Raw genomic sequence first — 20,435 nt, 5'->3', positions numbered from 1 at the left:
GGTCATCTCCGGGAGGCGGGCAGGCGGGCGGCCGCCATCTTGAGGCGGAGGGGAGGAGGGCCCCGCGCGGCCGGAGCGGGGCAGGCGGGTAGGCGGCGGTGTGGGCGCCTGTGTGTGGGTGTGAGGGGTTGTGCAGGCGGCAGCGAGTGCTGGGGGAGGGCATGGCACGGTGTAAGGCAGAAATAAAAGCTGTGGCTGTAGGTCTCGCCCCGTGCAGCGCGGTGTGGAATGAGCTTCAGGGCCTTGAGTGGATGTCGGAGGCGGTTTGAGTCCTGGTGGCAGCTTTGGTAGTGATGCGGAGCCTCATAGAACGCGGGTGTGTGGTTCCCTCACAGCTGAAGGGAACTCCGTGGCAGCGGCGTGGTTACGGGACAGCCGAGTCCTTCGTGCTCTCACACATAGCCATTTGTGTATGGAAAATGATGTTTGTATTACAGCAAATAAATCCATTAGTCATAAATCCATCCATTCTCAGCACTCCCTGCTGCTATCCTGCTTTTCTTCTTTTCTTGCTGCTGGTTGGATTAAAAGCCCTTTGGTTACTATGGCGTCCCGTGAGGAGGTTACCCTTAGTGAAGAAGAAGTAAGGTAAAACAGCAGAGCTGCAGCACGTACAGCCTTTGGAAGGATATCCCCCACTGCAGTGGTCACTTATGGCTGTACCAACCATTAAATGTGTTCTAAATGGAAGGATATCTTTTCCAGTCTCCTTCCCTGTGCGTGTTTGTGTGTGCAGAGTCGCATTCCCAAGTGTTGTAGGTAATATTTCTGTTAGAATCAATACATGATGACCTTGTCTGTTACAACTACTTCTCAAGTTCAGAAGGCTAAAGCAGTTGCCCAGAGAGCAGATAAAACACTGCATTTTAAAGCCTGCCAAAAAATAACTGCAAGGAACATCTGAATTCTAAGTACAGTTTTTAACTCTGCTGCCTCCTGAACTGGAAGCTCTAGAAGTTGGATGGGTATGTATCTCTGTATGGTGTTTGTCAGAGTGAGCCTGCTTACCTGCCTGTTTTTGTGATGTTTTGTCATATACGAATGTTTTTAAAACAGGAACGTGCAAGTCATTGTGTAAGCTTATTCTCTCCTGTCTTGTTTTGCAGTTGTATAAGGCAACTTGCCCTGTACACTTTGAACTGTAGTCATCAGTATTTGAATTCTTTAAATGACAATTAATTGACTTTGTTGGTGTTTCCGTAGGTCTCGGTACAGCCACTTAGAGAAGATGACAGATTTGGTGGCTGTTTGGGAAGTAGCTTTAAGCGATGGTGTTCATAAAATTGAGTTTGAGCACGGGACCACTTCAGGAAAACGTGTTGTCTATGTTGACGGAAAGGTGAAATTGCTATATGCTCAACATTCACTATAATATGATTATATAAGTGCATTTCCATACAGAAGTCATCAGAACAAACAAAAGACTACTACGTGCAAGTGAGGTGTATTCAGTTGGCTAACTTTGCCTCGCGTAATGAACATCATTCTTGTCTCAGTTACAGTTAAGGTGTGAGTATCGTGAAGTGCTTTGCCATCCTTGGGCAGAGGTGCTCTGTATTTACAAAGTATTGCATGTTTGTACCTTCAGGAAAAAAGACAGTTAAGTATTGAGCTGCTTCCTGAGTTCTAGTGCACTTTTCTGAAGTACTAAAACACATTATCAGGTTTATCAGTTAATACCTATTGTCTGTGTTTTCTTCTACAGGAAATAATACGAAAAGAATGGATGTTTAAATTAGTGGGTAAAGAAACATTCACTGTTGGAGTATCCAAAACAAGAGCCACTATTAACATTGATGCTGTCAGTGGCTTTGCATATGAGTATACTTTGGAGATCAATGGAAAAAGCCTCAAGAAATATATGGAGAACAGGTCAAAAACAACCAATACTTGGGTACTGAGCTTGGGTGGTACAGACTATAGAGTTGTTCTGGGTAAGTAAATACCAAATGATTTCACTTTGCTGCTTTCAAAAAAGCCTGTATGCATTTAGTAATTGGTAATTAAAAGAAAGCATAGTTCAGTGGTGTATGGGAACTGTTGAGTCACAGCCTGAACCACTGCCTGACTGAGCACTTGGGGAAAGGACCTGGTCAGCCCTGGGTGCACAGGTGAAGGCAATTCACCTGTACGACCAGAAGGGGTGAAACCTGGCTGCACCTCTTAGACCTCATTTAAGGGCTGACTGCCACTGGGGAAGGATCTCTTTCTGGAGATTCCTCCTTGGTGAATCTTTCCCCTGTGAACCTAGACTCTTCTGATACGGGTGAGCGATCTTATTCCTTTATAGCATCTTTCTATTGTGCTGGTTCTTCCATCATCACACCTTTATTGTAACGCCTTTCCTGTGGTATTGTTCTGTCCAATTGCTACAAGTGGTTAGCACTGTTGCAGCGTAAAACCCTGCGTGGTCTGGAGAATGTTGGAATTAGATACCAAAGACAGGCAGAAAAATGGTAATCTTGTTATATCTGTGTGTATGTTTGTTGTTTGTTTGTTAACTCAGTAACTGGGATTTCCCTTAGAAACCATAAGCTGAAGTTAAGGAGTTGCGAAAACAAGTGTGTTGGTGTCCCTCTTTGTTTTTTGATAAGACTAATCAGCATGCTGTTTTTTGCACTGCTTCTTAACTATGATCTTAATCTATAACCTTCAGATAATGTTTTTATACTTTCTCGGTTGCAAGGTTATACCTTTCTGTTCCTCTGCCCCCTTTTCCCAAGTATGTTACAAGAGGATGGGAGGAAGGGATCCACTGAGGAATTTGTCCATGGCATCTAGTGGTGAAACTTCCACTTAGGTATTGCTATGTGGTTACACATGGGCACGAGACACGCTGGGCTGTGGTTTCTTCTTGAGCCTAAGGATAGAATGAACTGCCCTGAGATAAAGATGCGGGGGGGAAAGAAAGGCAGTTTCAATGCCAAGAGATAGCCTGGTATCCTTCTCTCCGTAATTACTTAAAAGATAAGTAGTACTCTGCTCTCTGTTATGTCATGTGGACAACGTTGTCTGTAATGCTAATTTTAGAGTCGAGTATATATACATAGCAAAAATTGTTTGCTCACTGATGGCAGAGCTTTCTGTCTCCAGTATAAGAACAAACTATGTAACTCAGGGCCTGTGGTTAATTAGGATCTTCTCCAGGGAATTAAATATAACATCAAAGAGCAAACTCTTAAAATCCTTACATCATCCTGTCTGTAGGAGAAGGAGGGAAAGTCCTGTTCTTTCTACTTTTTTTTTTTCTTTCTTTCATTCACAGAAAAGGACACTATGGATGTGTGGTGCAACGGTGAAAAAATGGAGACAGCGGTACGTGATCACTTCCACAGGTTTTTCATAGACTATGGCTCTAGTATAACCAAAGTAAGCCATGGTGCTTATCTGTGACATGCTCACTAAGCCACAGCAAGGAGCGTGTTGCTTCACTTGGGTGTGGAGCATGGGTATACCTCTAGGCCTGTATGCTGCTGATCTGTTCTTCGCTGTACTTATTAACAGAATACTTTGTCTCCTGGATTACCAGTTAAGATGCCAAAAAGTCTGTCCATATAAGGATATACAGTGCTACACCTTTTGGACAAACGAATCTTCTGGGTCAGTTATCCAGGGTTTCTAGTGAGAAAACACTCAGGAGAGTGGGAGGGACTTAAGCTTGCAGACTGTAGAGCCACCTCATCCAAACCTGCTCACATTAGTGGTAACTGAAAGGTGAACACCTGTGCTCTTTAGTGGAGCAAGTTGTTGGAGCAAGTAAAATCTTTGTCACATCTGCATTAATATTTATAGCAGACTGACACTTAAAAATCTTAATACATTTCATGTCTTTTCATTTTATGGAGGTCTTAGTTATGCATACTACGTAGGCTTCCCCACCACCCCTGAAGGGTGTGCTTTCTCACCAGAGCTGGCACTATGATGGATGCAAACGCCAAAATGAGAAGTTAGATAACTGCACCTACAAACTTCAAGGGGGAAGTTAGGAGCTGTGCATCTAAACTGCATAGCACATACTCAATTCAGGGATCTGTTCATCCTGCTGCAGAGGGCACCAACAAACTGTTGATGTGAAATGTTGGTTGCCATTTGAAAACCCAAACTCTTTAACTGGCAGTCTGAAGCTCTGCAGCATTGTTCAGCAGCTGCCTATGACTGCAGTAATTACGAGAGCTACAAATGACCGTGACCTGGGAAACAGCGTGATGCTTTGAGCTGTTCTTTTACTGAAAAGGGCATCTGTTTTTATTCTTGTCTCCTTTCTTCCAGGGTGAATTTGTAGAAGATGGGACTGAAACTCACTTCAGTGTTGGTGATCACAGCTGTTACATTAAGGCTGTCAGTAGTGGAAAACGAAAGGAAGGAATTATTCACACTCTTATTGTGGATGACAGAGAAATTCCAGAGGCTGTGGAGTAGCTTCTAGTTAACTGATTGTTGTAGGACTCAGATCAGGTACTTTTAATTACTGTGGTAATTATTTAAATAAGAGGCATTTGGATAATGCCCTCAGTAACACACTTTAGCTTTCAGTTAGCCGTGCAGTGGTCAGGCAGTTGGACACACTGATCATTGTGGGTTCCTTCCAGGTGAACTATTCTACTACAGGTAAAACACATGGTACATCTAGTTTGTGCTGGGTTCATTTCCTAGCTTCTGTACCTGAAATTCATCTTTTTGAGGACCAGATGAACATAACTAAATACAACCACCTTACATTGCCAGTTTTTTAAAAAGCTACATAGAGGAATAAATATTATATCGCTAAGTGCAGGGAGGGCAGGTGAACTTAAGCAGAAGCTATATACTAGAAAAGAACCCCAAAATATTCAGTAATACTGTATACTTTATATGGAGGGAGAAAGCACACGCTGAGCACTGGAGAAAGCTATTAAACTTCTCCGTATTTTTTCTTTTAAATGTACTTCCAATGTTCTTCAGATGCGGTTAGGAAAATAGTTACATAGATTAATAACAAAGGTTATTAAAATAAATATATTTTTAACAGTCCTTGTGTAACTGTATTAACATTTTACTTAGCTATGAAAACTGTTGTTTATTCACAGTAGAAGGCAAGGTGATATGCTGTGCCAAAAAAATCCTGAAGGTGTTTTCTAAAATGATGCTTGTTCTCAAGTTCTGTATTGATTTTAAACACCCTCCCACCCACCCAGCCAAGTTTTCTGCCATGAACCTCCTTTAAAAAATGAAACCTCTTGAAGCAAGCTGAAATAAGAACCTATTCTATGTAGTCTAACATTTAATCTACAGCTGTCTGTAGGTAATAATGTGTGGCAATTCTAGCAGTAATGTATGAATAAGGAGACAAAGAAATGCTGGACAGAACTGGAGAAGAACTTATTGCTTTAATGGGACAGTTAAGACAGGAATAGAATACTTGTGTTTCTGAAATTCCAGCTGCCTCAGGTGGTTTTTAGAAGCTCATGTGGGGGAGGAACGTTGCCCACTTAACATTGCATTAGGCTCACACCTTACAAAAGGTACCTGTTTTGTGACAGTGTAGACATAAATGACTTGAAAAAAATAGTTTTATTTAAAAGTATCATTTTGCAGTGGTCCAAAAATCTTTCTCCACTTGCAATCCCCTTAAGACTTCAGAATTAGACTTCATAACTTTTTTTCTTTGGGGTTTGTGACCATTATGATTGCTGTTTTAGGAACTGCAAGTAAAACAAATGTGCTAGGAACTCATTAGCAATTTGTAAATGTGGATCACATCTGTGTTTTAGGGCTCAGAAGCTCTGTTAGCACAATCTCTTTTTTTTTTTTAATAGTTTTGTGCAGACCCTTCTCCCCAGCTAATTACAGTTATAACCATATGTGACTTTTCAGTATAGAAGTAGGCCTGATATTGACTGACAAGCCCTTATTTCTGCATTACACCACTGTTACAACCAGATGAGGTGTTCAGTAGCAGCTGTAAGTAGTGGGTTTAAATTCTTTGGATTGTACAAATTGCAGAATCGTGGAATGGCAAACCTGCTAATAGCTTTTAGTTTCAGAGAGTGGATTTGTTTTAAACTCTTCTAATGCCAGATACAATTTCAGGCTTTACTGCAGAAAGCTTTAAAATACCTGAGAGCTGGACTGAATCCTTTTAAATTGAAATTAGTATAATAGCTCCTAGGCATTTACTGCCTTCAAGATGCTGTGGAAGTAGCGTGGATGTACCTAGCTACACTAAGGTTGAAATAATCTCTACAACGTATCAGTAAGGCACCTTATTGGTGAGTGGTTTGAACCAGTTCTCTACCTGCATGGTAGCCTTTCAAAAAGATTGAACAGCACTGCGAAATCTCAACCTCAAATATGGTTCAAGTCCCATCTTTAAATACTATAAGGAAAAATAACAGATAAGCTGATAGTATTATTTGTTCTCTTTATTTTGAATGCATGAATCTATACTGCTTCGAATCTCTTAACTAATAAAAGCTAATAGCAACTACTGTTAGAAATCTTGAAGAACTGCCTCACGTTTGTCATAACTTTACTGAACAGCAAATTCTGAGGTGGAAAACAGCATTCACCTGATGCTTTCACACATCATGGTGCATTTGCAAATGTAATAATCAAACCAACCTTGGTTTCCTGGGTTTCAGATTTATATGCGGTACCTTTAGATTAAGGCAGTATAATGAAAGAAAGAAAATGCAAACCTATAACATATAGTCACATGCTAAGAATACTGTAAGATATATAAACTATTTTGATGCTTTCCATTTGTTTTTAATTCTAGATCACTTTGTTCTAATCTCCTTAATGTTATCAGCTTACTTTTCCTCAAGGCTGTTTCAGAGCTGCCAAGAGGCCCTTAGGTCACAGCGTGTTAGTAGGCAGAGTGCCCTCTTGAAATCTAAGCGGTAGAGCTTGACCTGAGGGGGAGTTCCCAAGAGCTATAGTTCTGATTGATTTCTCCTCAGGATGCTGCTGGTTTCCTCAGAGGTCCATGGGACTCTCCTTCACCTGGGAGCAAGTCAGCAAATAACATGGAAGGGCTTGAAGACTGTTGCAAATGACAAAGGTGTCAGGATTGTTTATATCATCTACTAAGCTATCATATAACATACTGGCATCTCCTTCCACTGCTGGTGGCATAATGTAAGACGGCTTGCCTTTAGTATATAATCCTGTTAATACATCAGCCTCAAACACGTAGATTTTAGACTCCGTTTCCTTCTTCCCGTCATCCTCGATTAGGCTGTTTGGGTTCCTTTTAAAGTAGATGCCAGCTCCGTATCTTTGGTCTGAAAAGGAAACAAAAAAAAATAAGGAAGAAATATATTTAACAATTGGTTCTTTTGGGGCGGTAGTACTAAAAGTTTGCTTCTCATCAGGCTGCTGAACATGTGTTTGCAGCAAGAAAATACAGGTTTGGACCTTCTTTAAAGACTGCTGCAACAAAGTAAAACTTGGCTGTGGCATTATACCTACAATAACAATTTTGTGAGCAGTGGCTGGGCTAGAAAGGAATCCAGGCTTATCTTCCCAGAGCCTTACTGACTGCGGTGTCAGGACAGAAAGCAGTAAGCTCATAAGACTCTTAATGCTGGTAAGAAGCAGTTCTTGTTTAGCATAGTCGTAATTTCTGATTTTCATCCAACTTCAGTTGTTAGTCACTGTTTGTTTTGATTAAAGATGTCAAAGCAAGTTATATTACCTGGTGGTGGAGAATATATTCTGTGAAATCCAGTTTGGCATACCAAGGTACAGAACTGAGCAGGAACACGCTGGTATAACTTGTGAGTTCCTTTGGAGGTTACTCCTTTTTGTTCCAGATTTTTTTTCGTTTGTTGGAATGCAGCAGATAGAAGGGGATTGTGTATTTTTTCAATCTGTAACACAAATAAGCAAACAGACAATTACCCATGAAATGTGCAAGTTCAGGCTATGCTCTTCAATGTAAGAACCTTTGATTTAGGTTATATGCATTGAGCACAAAGCAAGTAAGGTATGTGAAGTGTGCAGCTAATCCACAGAAAGAACCATGCCACTATCCAACACCTCTCACTGAAGTCAGTTGAAAGCAGTTAATATACATTTTAAGAACTTGCATTAAGTTACTTCAGGTATATCAGTTGAGATTTAATTTTGCCACATATATCTTATTTACCTTAAGGATGTGAAGCCCAGTCCTTTCAAACTGTTTCTGTCTGTCCTTAAATGCCTGAAGGTGTGAGTCAACCTGTAACATTTGGAACTGTTTAGTAGTGTTTGTCTTGTCAAGGTGTCCTTCTGAAAGCTGATCTGTGTCTGGTTGGCCTGGAAACAAATAAGAAAGTAAAACTGTTAGATATGGTAATAGCTGAAGCAAAGGCAAGGTGGATGGTTCCAATACTGCTTTTGGTAGTTTAGTGAAGAACAAGGAATGTTAAATATTATTCAAACTAATGCCAGAGATAAATATTGAGAGGAAACTACGTGTATATTCAGAATATTGTTGCTGTGAGTTGCTGAAGGCAGAAAGCTAACATCTGGGCTTTCGAGGGCTCTTGTGGTAAAAGTATGGTATTATCAGCAATTAAACTAGTGTTCAGTATTTGTGTGAATTGAATGCACGTCTGTCTACTCAGCAATACACAGGTATATGCTGCTGCTTAATTTACCTTAGTTATGAGCTTATTTACTTAATCACTTATTGACTTTACACACCTATTAATCGCAGCAGTTCCTCTTGTTTGGCTGTAGTTTGCTCTTGCATAAAAAGCAGTAATTTTTCAGTTGTAAGCACTGCGTCAATCACAGCATCTGGTGGTCCATGAAATTCCAGGCTTGCTTTCCCATCTTTCACTTTTTCTGACATGGACACATTAGAATATTTCACTCGAGATAGTTCTGTGTATTCCTTTTTACCAAGACTAAAAATGTAGTTGTTTTCAATGACAGCAGAGTGACTTTTCTGAGTTTGTACCAAGCTTTGGACCCACAGTTCTGCTGCTTTCAATGCAAAATGTGTCCTCCCCTGAAGTTCAATGGCCATTTTATTATATGTAGTCTCCTTTCTGCCTTGACTGCTTGACTCTGTACCTGGAACGAAGATTGCTTATGTAAGTGCACTGAAAGAGTGAAGAGCTTTAAAGTGCTGTCATCACAAATTCTTATATGTAATCCAAAGTGTGCAGTGCAAGAAGCATTCTGCTCTTCTGATCTGATCAAAAAGGCGGTTAGATACCAGAAGTTTCCATGAAAACAACAACAAAGCAACACGTAGAATTTTGGGTTTTTTTGCCTTCCTTTAAATGAGTCCAACAGATTTGGCTCGGGCTGTTGTTTTTTTTGCTTGAAAGACTTCTAAAGAAGCGACCAGCTTTACTCCTGTCAATGTCAAGGTGACAAGTCTCTTAAGTGATACCAGCAAGTAATGCTGAAATTAACAATGACAGCCTATCTTTCTGAAATTTTGCTTTGGAACGGTAAGATATCTGGTAGATTTTATTTTTTTTCTAAGCAGGAAGTAAATCTGTGCAGTTATACACTTCATTCATACGTATCCTACATGGTTATGTTTGAATTGACTGCATGACTTCGCTGTTCAAACTTTTCCTACAGCAGATATGTCTCTTTGATTACTTTGATATGACTTCTTTGCCTGGCACATTGGCGACTTCTTTTCAAACCTAAAGGAACAACTTCACTTCCTTGAACTAAAAATTTAGCCATAAGGTGATCAACTTTCATCAACAGTCATCAACTCCACTGACTACCAGCAAGGTCCTAGACAAAAGCAGAGCTATAATGGAAACCTGGTGGTAGTAAGCCAAAGGACTTGTGTCTTGGCACTGTGTTTCTCATGCTTTCACCTTCTTTGCTCGTGACACGTAATGCAGTTACTAAGTTATTTTTAAAGGAATGTGATTTCAGATCCTTAGATCTGGTCTGCTTATTCACTTGAAATGCCCATTCCGTTCATTACTTACTCAAATAATCACTTCTGTTGTTATTTTCCAGTTTGCTTGCTGCTAAATTCATTTTTTCCTGGAAAACCTTGAAAGAGAAAAGTTTAGGAGCAGTTTGCAACCTTCAAGAATCTGTTAGATAAGCAGTTTGCAGTTGTAAGGAATTCTGAAGTTACATTAACAGCTAATATGTCAGCTTTGGCCAAAATTTTATTTCTGACTATTCAAATGCGTTGCTGCTATTCCAAGTCCCCTAAGGTAAGACATTTACACATTAAACAGCACCTTTCCCAATCCCTCATGGCTCTGGTGTACGTAGAGCTCACAAAACCACAGCAGATGTAATTGCATTACTTGCAGGTTAATGTTAATGAATCTTTACCCAGCTTTAAAACATAGACTATCCCCTTCCTTTTGCCCCAATGCTCCTCTTCATGGAAGCTTCTGAGAAGCGACTTCATACAGAAATATCCATTAAAGACACGTACTGATGAAGAATATGCTTACTCCCTAACTAGCATAGTTAAGAGTAGACTCTTGGCTATAAAACTGCTGACAGATGTGACAAATTCAGAGCTCTCTCTCCGTACTGTCAGATCACAGGGTGGTGACAGATTACTGAGGAAAAAATATTTGTGAAGATTAATATCTCTTGCTCAAAGGCTGAGTTTGCTGAGGAAACAGCCACTCACGTATGTCATAAATAGCATGGAGTTCACATTACTTTAGCTTGTAGTCATCTGCTGGAATATTTTTATAGTTATTTTGAGTTCAACTTACTGGTAGGTAGCAACAGATGTATTACCTGATAGGTAGTGTCGTCATCTGGGTGAAGGACAAACTGCACATCTATTTTCGTCTCCGGATATTTCCTGGCAAAATCTAACACCTCTTCAATCATGATCTCTGCCACTATAGCCACAGGCAGCATTAATGACCAATTCTTTTCTGGAAATGCAATTGAGGGCAATGGATAATTCCGAACGAAATACAGGCACCTGTTAACTATCTCCTTCAGTTGCTGCAGGAAAAAGAAGTGATTTAGTCCTCGCATCACTCAGTGTTGAAATCTTCAATTAAAATCCAGTCTAACTGATCCTCACCTCACACAGTAGCACCACGTGGTTAAAACATGGCCATAAGACGTGAAGTACAAACTCACAGGGTAGATTATACCCACTTGTTACTATTAACTCCTTAGAAGAATGGAGATGCTTCAGCTGAGACAGAATTTCCGCCTGAAGAGTTGAACCTGCTTTTTGCAGCATTGCTGTTGAGATCTGAGAGCAAAACTCGCCATCCGAGGACACAGAGCTAACAATAGCTGTAGTCTAAAAGGAAAGAGTTCAAAGTTTCAGCAAACTTCAAGTTTACTACTTGTAAGCTCAGAATAAGGGTACTTCTTTAATGTCAAAGTTATATTTACTAAAAGCAAATGCTTTTCCTGTGATGCAGCTGTCAGTCCAATACCTCTGTTGGAATACTATGACTTTACCCTTTGTAAATCCTCATCAAGCTGAGAAAATAACGACCGAGTGGGCCAATACAACATGTGTTCTGTCATCTGAGGTTCCAAAGCCTGCAGAGACTTGGAGGCAGCTCTGTGTTCGTCACATTGCAGGATGGACTTACCCTTATCTTTTCAAGGTATCCCTTTATGACGCGCAATCGAATGTTTCCATGTTTGATGACAGGTACAGGCAGGCTTAGTGAAGCTGGAACAGTCTCCTGCAGTGAGCTGCCTTCACCCAGAATCATCTCACATGCCCTTTTTATTTCTGCTACCGTCTGCTCACAGATGTTCACCAGATGGATCTCCTTGAGGCAGCTTGGCTGGGTCTCAACAAACAGCTTTATAGACATTACAATCACTTGAGCACACAAGTTAACTGGGAAGCCAAAAACCCCTGAGCTCACTGCCGGGATAGCCACGGACTTGATATTGTTTTTTGGATCACTGGCGTATTTCAGAACATTCACAACAGCTTCCTCAAGTAGAACACAACATTTCTCCTTTTCAGATGGGTACCATATTGGACCAATGGCATGGATAATTTTCTTACACGGAAGCTTCCCTCCACCTGTCACTGCTATTTTGCCAGTTGGGACTTTCCCATGTTTTCTAATAAAATTTCTGCTTTCCTCTGCTATTTCTGGCCCTCCGGCATTCAGAAGAGCTAAAGCAAGAGCTCCTGAATGCTCCAGGGATTCATTGGCTGCATTCACTACAGCGTCAGCCTTGTGACTTGTGAGATCATCCTTATAGACCAACAGGTGAATTCCCTCCCCTAATACTTTTCTGTACACTTCAGCAGCACGTTTTGTACAGGTCAATGTACAGGCAAACTTTTTGTAAACCAGATTACGTAGATCGTTCTCTCTTTTCTTAAGAGCTTCATAAGTATCTTTATTGACAGGGATCATCACGCTGCCCTCATCCATTCTTGGCCCTAGGATATAGAATAATATAAAGTCAGACCCAATAAACCACTGACATAACTTTTTATACATACACAAAAGTGTTTTAGAGCTCCACATTTACTGTATTTCTTTTTAAATAGTCTGATCTTTTGTCTCCCTTTTTCAAAGGCTTAGAAAGCACAACCAAGCAAAGACCTCAAAATACAGAGATTGAGGACCTCGCTGCATGGGAAGGACTATACTAATAAGCCTATGCTTGCTCCACTTGGGTACCAGCCCCTTCCCTTCACTATTCCATCCACGTCAGCCACCCCATCTGGAAGCTCCACCTTTCCTCTAGAGATTCTGCACAAGTGAAAAAAACTTTTGTATCTGGTCTCAATCTCCTCTCCTTCAGTTTGAAGCCATTTTCCTTTATCCTGTCACCACAGACCCTGCTGAGGAGTCTGTCCCCTTTTTTCTTACAGCCCCCCTTTAGATACTGAAAGGCCGCTCTCAGGTCTCCCTGTAGCCTTCTATTCTCCAGGCTGAACAGCCCCAGCTCTCAGCCTGTCCTCGTAGGGAGGTGTTCCATCCCTGGGATCATTTCTGTGGCCTCTGGCCGCACTGCAGCAGCTCCACGTCTCTCCTGTACTGAGGACTCCACCTCTGGACGCAGTGCTCCAGGTGAGCTCTGACAGCACAGAGCAGAGGGGCAGGATCCCCTCCCTTACCCTTTTGATGCAGCCCAGGGCACGGTTGGCTTTCTGGGCTGTGAAGGCACACTGCTGGCTCATGTCCAGCTGCCGTCCACCACTACCCCCAGGTCCCTTTCAGCAGGGCTGTGCTCTGTCCTTTCATCCCCCAGCTGGTATTGGCCCTTAGCTTTGTCGAACCTCTGCATTTCTCCCGGGCCCACTGCTCGAACCTGGCTAGGTCTCTGTGCTGCTTTCAGCTGTCCCATGACAACGCCTTCCAGCTGCAATTGTGGCTGCAATTTTCAGTGAAACACGGTTGCCGGATGGCGAAGGGAGAGGCTTACCTGGACCGCTCTCGTCTTTTGGGGTCTCTGACTGTTTGCTCTGTCACAAAAACAGCACAGAGAAAATACGTTACTGTGTAACGCCGCAGCGCCCGTCCTCACTCGCCAGAAGCCGAGCGGTGGCCACGCGGGGCTGGGCAGCTTCACCTCCCCAGGGCAGCAGCGCTGCTCCGCAGCCCGAAGCCCACGCGTTCCGCCGGGGAGGCAGAACCGCCTCTCACCCGCAGGTGAAGCTCGGCAGGCTGCACCCCGCCCCCCCCCCAGACGGAAGCGGCCTTCGATGGCCGTTCTGTAGCCCTCCCCGGCTGTGCCCCGTCCGCGCTCAGCACCGGCCCGGCCGCCATTCCCGTGTCCGGTTCTGCCCGCTCGGCCTTCACCGGCCGCGGGCTGCTCGGCGCCCCGGGCCGCTTTCCTACCTGGTAGGTGCCCATTACCTCAGCGCCGCTCTCCGAAGGAACGGGGCCCGGGGCGGGGAACCTCGGGAAGAGAAAGCGAAAGCGAAAGCGGGCGTCGGTCGGGAGGCACCATGGCGGTACCGCTGCTGGTGCGGCTCTGCCCCGTGCCCGACGGCGGCGAGAGGGTGATTCTGAAGCTGCAGAGCTACTTCCAGTCCCCCAGACGCTCGGGGGGCGGCGAGTGCGAGGTGCAGGCGGGCCCTGAACGCGGCATCTACCGGGTGTACTTCAAGCAGGAGCAAGGTAGGGCCGGGCGGGGGGTGCGGCATGGCCGCCGAGAGGCACCATCTTGAGGCTGGGTGAAGGGCCCCGGAGCCCTCCTCACGAGGCTTTATCGCACCTCCAACCCCCGCAGATAAGAAGAGAGTGGAGTCCCGCGCGAATCACGTCTTGGAGGTGGGGGACAAAGAGCTGCAGGTCGTCATCCTGCAGCCCGGGGCAGGGGCTCAGAGCGAGGGCCCGGCCGTAGAACAGGTAGACCACAGCCAACCCCAGCATCTCTCCCTGCCGGGATCTGCGGAGCTGCGGGCGGTTCAGAGACACCGGGATGGAGCAGCAGAAGTGCTGACCAAAAAGGTACGTCGGGAAGAGCTGTGCAGGGCAGCACCTCTGTGCCGCTGGTGTCCTGCACGGCCTGTAGGGAAGGCCGAGCAGTGCTGCTCTCCATTGCACTTCAGTATGTCATACCACACATGTGGTATGTGACACACATGTGTCATACCACACATCAGTCGTGGTGGCTTTGTCAATGCAGCAGGAGCAGGGAGCGACTTTGGAGTGCTCTGCCGCAACCCATCTGCACATCAACGCAGAGCGTGTTCCCCAGCATGGCTTTGGCACTGTCTCTCCAAAAACAAGGCCCAGGCAGGTTTGGCACACCAAAGACTGCTCCCAGTGGCGAGACCTAACACTATGGCACAGTACCTCAGTCTTACAAAAAACTTGCTCTCGTAGCACAACAAATGGCCTTTCAGACCTGTTGAACTAAAAGTCATGCAAAAGAGATGAGCTGTGTCCTGGGGTAAGCCATACGGTTGGGCTTTGTGCTGTGTGAGGCTGCCGTGGCTCTGTCAAGACAGATGTCTGGTCCACAGAGCTTGTCTTGCTCTGCATAGCAGCACAGATGTAGCTTTTGGGGCATGGTGTGTAGAGCATATCATGTGCTAACTCCTTACATGTACATCATTTTTGTATACCTGACATCAAAGAAATAAAGTTTGTCAGTACTAATCTGGCCCCACGCAGAGTTGCATCGAGCTTTTCTTTACTCAGAACATAGAAACACCAAGCAGAGAACCTTAGGAAAAAAAGTGTGTGTGTGTATATATATATATATATATGTATATTGATATCTTCTTGTCTTCTCTTTAGATTTTTCTTACAGTGTCTGCAGTGTTGAATACCAGTATGTTCACAGAACAGCAGAGGGAGAGAGTTGCTATTATTTGTCCAAACTTAAAAAGAGAAGGAAATCCTGATGTTGATGGCTCTGAGAAACTGACAGGAGATTATACAGATATTGAAAAAGCTTATTGTTACTTTAAAGACGTCCTTGCAGGCAACGACCAACACTATGGTTTCCTGCATTCTGAAAGTAAGAAAGGTTTGGAAGGTGAGAATGGTCTGAATACCGAAGAGATAAATACACTTAAAGTCCCATCAGCTATCTATGAATATTTCTGCCACGCTTGCAAAGAACAGATTCAAGAAATGCATAAACGTTTTGGAGTGCGTATAAAAAGTAAAGATTGTTACAATGGAAGCACATCAATATCCTTCCTTTCTGATACAAGTCCCACGTCTATACAAAGAGCTATTGATTTTTTTACCAGCGCTTTCCAGAAGGTTGCCCAAGATGTGACACAGGAAGGCATTCCCGTAGCAAACACTTACCAGTTAAATCAGACAATAATGAAATTAAATGCTAAGTTTACTAATCTTCTCATCATACAGGAAGACAACCAATTGCTCCTCCGTGGTCCGAGAAATGAGATTTTAGCAGCCAAAAAATTTCTAGCAGAGGAAAAGGAGAGCAACCAAGATGAAAAGGATACCAAAATATCTGAACTGACCACCTACAGGAATAGAATTGAAGTTGATGCTTCTGTGTTTAAGCTGTTGGAACCCGTGTTAAGAAAAGAAATTGAAAACATTGAAGAAAACTTCAATGTTGTAATAGAAAAGATAGGCAGCTCAGGTAGCCAGAAGATGCTCTTAGTATTTAAGCCTAGGAACAAAACTTCAGATATGCTTTCACATTCTATTGAATGTTTCATCAATGGATTTCAGAATGCCTTGGCAATGCTAAGAGAAAAACTCATCGTCTGGAGGCTTCCAGAACACCAGAAAAGGAAATTAAATATGCTTCTGGATGAAAAGCAGTTGGAAAGCCTGTATGTAAAACTTAAGGAGAAGGAAGACAAATTAATTTTATGTGGTTTACCAAACCATCTTCGCGCTGCTGAAAGGGAAATTATGTACCTTCTCAATGCTGAAGACTCTTCAGAAACTAAAAAAGGGACACCTCTGTCCTCTGATCTCAACAACCAAGAGGCTTCAGGAGTGTGGGAGAAATACGGTGCCAGGCACAAGAGTAGTTATTCTTCCATGGAACAGGCTAAGGCAAAGGCAGAAGACACCGATGATACGTGCCCTATTTGCATGGAGAAAATTGTTGATAAAGAGATCCTGACAAAGTGCAAGCATGTGTTTTGCAAAAGTTGCATCAAAAAGGCTTTGGAATACAAGCAAACTTGTCCTGTTTGTAATACTGTCTATGGGCTCGTGCAAGGAGATCAACCAGATGGAAGAATGAATTTTAAAAGGACTTCTCTATCTCTCCCTGGCTATCCCAATTGTGGTACTATTGAGATTGAATATGTTATGCAAAGCGGTGTTCAAACTGTAAGTATATTTGAAGATTCATGAAATATGCTTTCCCTCCAGCAAAACCAGTGCTGAGTGCAAACTTCAGCATTTTTCCATCATTTTATACATGTGCTGGAGAGACGTTACTGTCTTCTCTACGAGTCTGCAGGTATTTAGTTCAGTAATTTTGAGTGCAATGAAGTAACGTTGTAGGGATCAAACTGGTAGACCTCCATTTTGTATGCAGCAGGAATGAGATACCTGTCTGAAAACTGCATATTCAGAATAACTGAACTTAAATCTATGGAGCAGTATCATGTAAGTCATGTTGTGTCTTGAATGGATCAAAGATGGAGATAGAAAGGTACTGTAAAAGCTGGGATTGCGATTTCGACTTTAAAAGAATTTGTGATATAAAAAGTGTTTTTCTTTTGTTTTTCTACAAAACAGCAGAGCCATCCAAACCCAGGGAAAACTTATTATGGAATTACTCGGAAGGCGTATTTGCCTGACAATAAGGAAGGGCAAGAAGTTCTGCAGCTCCTCAGAAGAGCCTTTAACCAAAAACTGATTTTCACAGTGGGGAATTCACGCACTACTGGTGCAGAAGATGTTATCACATGGAACGATATTCACCACAAAACCTCCATATATGGTGGACCTATGCAGTAAGTAGTCTTCTCGTTCAGTAATTATACCACTTGTCAGTGATAGCAGGAAGGCTTCCCTGTATATTTTTCACATTTAGGCCTTTCAGATTTTGAATGGCACTGCAAGGCACTGGCAAATCTTATCAGTTCTGGATTATTAGTTACACAGTGATTGTGGAAGGTACTTTGGATCCGGACTTGAACCATTTTCATAGCCTTTATAGTGCTTTGTCAATGGTTTACGGCCCGGTTCTGTGACTAATTGGGGTGGGGGTCCCACAGACCTACCTGGTCTGGTTTTCTGGTTTTGTAACTGGTCATGTTTTAATACTGAGAGCATAAATATGTCACTTTCACATCTCAGGCTCCAGCCTGGAGGTGAGAGGGAGGCTCAGAACACTCTCTTCAGGGTTGTTACAGGCTCTCAGAGCCAGGTGTCTTCTGGCACAACCTAAAGGTTTGTGCTTGCAGTTACACTGATAAGCCATCTGAAAAGCAGAGGTACCATTATTTTTGCATTTTGAAGGCTCAGCTGGAGACCCCTTCTGTTAAAATCTGTTTTTAAGAGAGGTGTATACCCAAATGCCTAGTCATTTGCTAGTAAGACAGCAGACAGCTTAGAAAATGAGGTTCCTAGTGTCAGCTTGGAGAACCAAATTCAGCAGCTGCTTTGTTTTTACTAAGTTTTTAGCTTTACCCTTTCTATGCCACTTATCTCATCTGTAACATGGGGTCTGTCTGCTCTACAGTGAGAAGCACATGCATAAAACTCGTGAATTATTTGAAGAGATTTTGATGAGCAGATTCTGTAGAACTGCCAAAGTGCCCCACTGTACATGTAGCTGAAATCATTCTTTTCTTATTCTAGGTTTGGTTACCCTGACCCTGATTATCTGAAGAGGGTTCGATCAGAATTGAAAGCAAAAGGAATTGAGTAAAGAAATGTACCAGCTGTCAACTCGGAAGTGTGATAAGTCAAAATGCTGCAGTTCTTTTACTGCTCTGGCACTACAAAAAGAGTAGTTGGCCTGTTCAACTGCTGTACTTAAGCCACTTGTACTTCCCTATTTCCCTGTGAGCTAAGAAAAGTAATTTTTTTCTGATCAAACTATGTTTGTTCCTTTTACACATGACTCACTTCTGAGAATGCTCCCTATATACTTCCTCCCTTACAGAATTTGGGACCAGTGAATCCAGCATCTGTACTTGCAGTCATCAGACAGCAGATTGTGTGTCGTGCTCTCATTTTACCAGTGAATCTGATCTGCACTTTTTCCCCACAAGCTTTCAGCCTGACTGCTGAACTGACAAAACCATTGCTAGCTGTTCTTCTGCCAAATACTTCAGCTTCACTATATTACATCAGCCATGCTGGATGGCATCATGTAACCTACGTGCTGGAGGATTTTTATGCTTGTGATGCAGTATCAGATGTATATGGCCATCATCTTCTGCTGCTTTTTCTTTCCAGAGTAGAAATGGCATTCGTGGTGTGGCACTGAGAATGGCGTGTGAGAGGTTTTGTGGTTGCTGCTGTGTTTTTAACTGTGTCCAGAAATGCTGAATGCTCGGAGAGCCTCCTTGGAACAAAAGGAAAGTGACAGTGTTTATGGCCACCTCTCTTAATATGAGGCTCTGTCTCTGTGCCTCTTGTTGTATTTAAACTTAACTAACTCTTTTAAGTCAGCTTGGTGTGTAACAACACTATTCTTCCCATTGCTTCTAACAAGTGGTTAAAATTCTGTAAGAAAAATATGCTGCCATTATTTTTGCTGTCTGATTAGGCTGCCAATTGCTTTTGTGCTGGTGGAAAACAGACAGATTTTACCTGATGTAGCTGTAATTCTTAATGAATTTAACTTTAATGAATTTCACTGTTTGTGTAGGCCTGTGTATAATAAATAAAATTACCACCTGTTCACTGTTGCATTCTTCAGTAGAAGATATCCCTCCTCTTTTAGAGGCATTTTGTTCTGTAATTTTTTATTTTTTATTTTTACTTAGGAGCTTCCTAGCAAACAAAGTGGTTTGGATCCATGCACATTAGAACAGCAATGGATATCCGTGCTGTGCTTGTCGCTTCTGATGTATTCATGTCAGTGCGTTGTGTTCAGCACCACCGAATTGGATGGAGAACGCTCAGAAATGGGTAGGGAGCAGTCAGATATGAAACAGATCCCCAAATGTTCTCCTTTGGGATGCATTTTAAAACACTGGGAAAAGTTTGGAGGAGGTCTGCTTACGTGTAGAAAATCGACTGAGTGTTGTAATCATTGGTGGATGGTGTGTAGGCTTGAAGATGAGGAAGAACGGCCCACTCACGGGTTGATTAATGATAACACAGTGTTGCAGTTGATGCTATTCTGTTGAAGGGAAGGGGAATGGGATGAGGCGCCCTAGGTGGATTTATTCTTTGAATTAAGAAATGAGATGAAGGCTCTCGAGGACTGTGAGTTACTTTCAAGGGACCCTTCAGCGGGAGCCTGGGAGAAGGAGCAGCTGAGGGCTCTGAGGAAACGCTGTTCTGCGCGTAGCATTGGGGAAAGGCGTATTAGATGGGCACCTAGCAAAGGGCTGGGATTGCTTGCGAGTCCATCCGGAGTAACTGCATGGAAATGGAAGGGAGATGTTGGCAGCCGAGAGGCCGAGGACGGGGCGGGGAAGAGCGCCGTCGTGCGGGGAAACGCACTACCCCAAAAGCGAAACGTCGGGACAACGCTGAACGTGTGGAGGTCATACCAAGCGGTACAAGGTAAAGGCGGACCCCCCGCTCTGCCTTTTTTGGAAGATTGATAACCGCAGCTAGAAAATATACCGATTTGGATCCAGAAGCAGAGGGGGGAGCTGTGCAATTGGCATGTATTTTTATTGGTCATATTAAGCAAAAATTGCATTGAACCGATTGGGAGGACTCCCAGTCTCTAAATAAACTACTAGAAGCTGCCTGGAAGGTGTGTAACAATAGAGGGAAGGTGCAGAAGGCTAAGGAAAGGAAGGAGAAAGGAAATTGTTAGTGGGGGCCATAGCACAGAGCACAAGTCAAGGGAGAAGAAGGGAACAGTGTTTTAGGAGGCAGCCTGGACGTGGGTGGAAGAAGTCAGATCCT

General features: G+C 43.1%; 3 protein-coding genes across 10 annotated transcripts; 2 read left to right on the top strand and 1 right to left on the bottom strand.

Annotated features, from left to right (window-relative positions):
* The first annotated feature begins 10 nt into the window (after positions 1-10).
* Positions 11-8,567, top strand: FAIM (Fas apoptotic inhibitory molecule). 6 transcript variants are annotated; one of them, XM_046943771.1, is made up of 7 exons: positions 11-88; positions 532-588; positions 1,204-1,339; positions 1,706-1,934; positions 3,266-3,315; positions 4,270-4,455; positions 6,942-8,567. In XM_046943771.1, the coding sequence occupies exons 2-6, from the start codon at positions 545-547 to the stop codon at positions 4,417-4,419; spliced, it is 609 nt and encodes a 202-aa protein (XP_046799727.1). In that variant the 5' UTR covers positions 11-88; positions 532-544; the 3' UTR covers positions 4,420-4,455; positions 6,942-8,567. The 6 variants fall into 6 exon arrangements, with proteins under 6 accessions (XP_046799727.1, XP_025008472.1, XP_046799726.1 ...); XM_025152704.3 differs by lacking the exon at positions 532-588; XM_046943770.1 differs by lacking the exon at positions 6,942-8,567 and having other exon boundaries at positions 4,270-5,010.
* On the bottom strand, positions 5,348-13,826 carry PARP9 (poly(ADP-ribose) polymerase family member 9). 2 transcript variants are annotated; one of them, XM_015289952.4, is made up of 10 exons: positions 13,773-13,826; positions 13,357-13,396; positions 11,547-12,364; positions 11,018-11,245; positions 10,720-10,935; positions 9,936-10,002; positions 8,671-9,045; positions 8,132-8,280; positions 7,679-7,853; positions 5,348-7,265 (listed from the first exon to the last, which is right to left on the bottom strand). In XM_015289952.4, exons 1-10 carry the CDS (start codon positions 13,785-13,787, stop codon positions 6,958-6,960), a joined length of 2,391 nt encoding a protein of 796 aa, XP_015145438.2. In that variant the 5' UTR covers positions 13,788-13,826; the 3' UTR covers positions 5,348-6,957. The 2 variants fall into 2 exon arrangements, with proteins under 2 accessions (XP_015145438.2, XP_015145440.2); XM_015289954.4 differs by having other exon boundaries at positions 13,243-13,396; positions 13,791-13,826.
* Positions 13,619-19,250, top strand: DTX3L (deltex E3 ubiquitin ligase 3L). Of its 2 annotated transcripts, none has more exons than XM_040703645.2 (5): positions 13,619-13,775; positions 14,167-14,387; positions 15,183-16,715; positions 17,130-17,347; positions 18,198-19,250. In XM_040703645.2, the coding sequence occupies exons 3-5, from the start codon at positions 15,219-15,221 to the stop codon at positions 18,265-18,267; spliced, it is 1,785 nt and encodes a 594-aa protein (XP_040559579.1). In that variant the 5' UTR covers positions 13,619-13,775; positions 14,167-14,387; positions 15,183-15,218; the 3' UTR covers positions 18,268-19,250. The 2 variants fall into 2 exon arrangements, with proteins under 2 accessions (XP_040559579.1, XP_422114.5); XM_422114.8 differs by lacking the exon at positions 13,619-13,775 and adding an exon at positions 13,862-14,054.
* Positions 19,251-20,435: the final 1,185 nt, after the last annotated feature.

The sequence above is a fragment of the Gallus gallus genome, chromosome 7 (assembly GCF_016699485.2).
Source record: "Gallus gallus isolate bGalGal1 chromosome 7, bGalGal1.mat.broiler.GRCg7b, whole genome shotgun sequence".
Taxonomy (NCBI): Eukaryota; Metazoa; Chordata; class Aves; order Galliformes; family Phasianidae; genus Gallus; species Gallus gallus.
The sequence above is the reverse complement of the archived record's forward strand: the minus strand, read 5'-3'. Positions and strand labels throughout refer to the sequence as shown.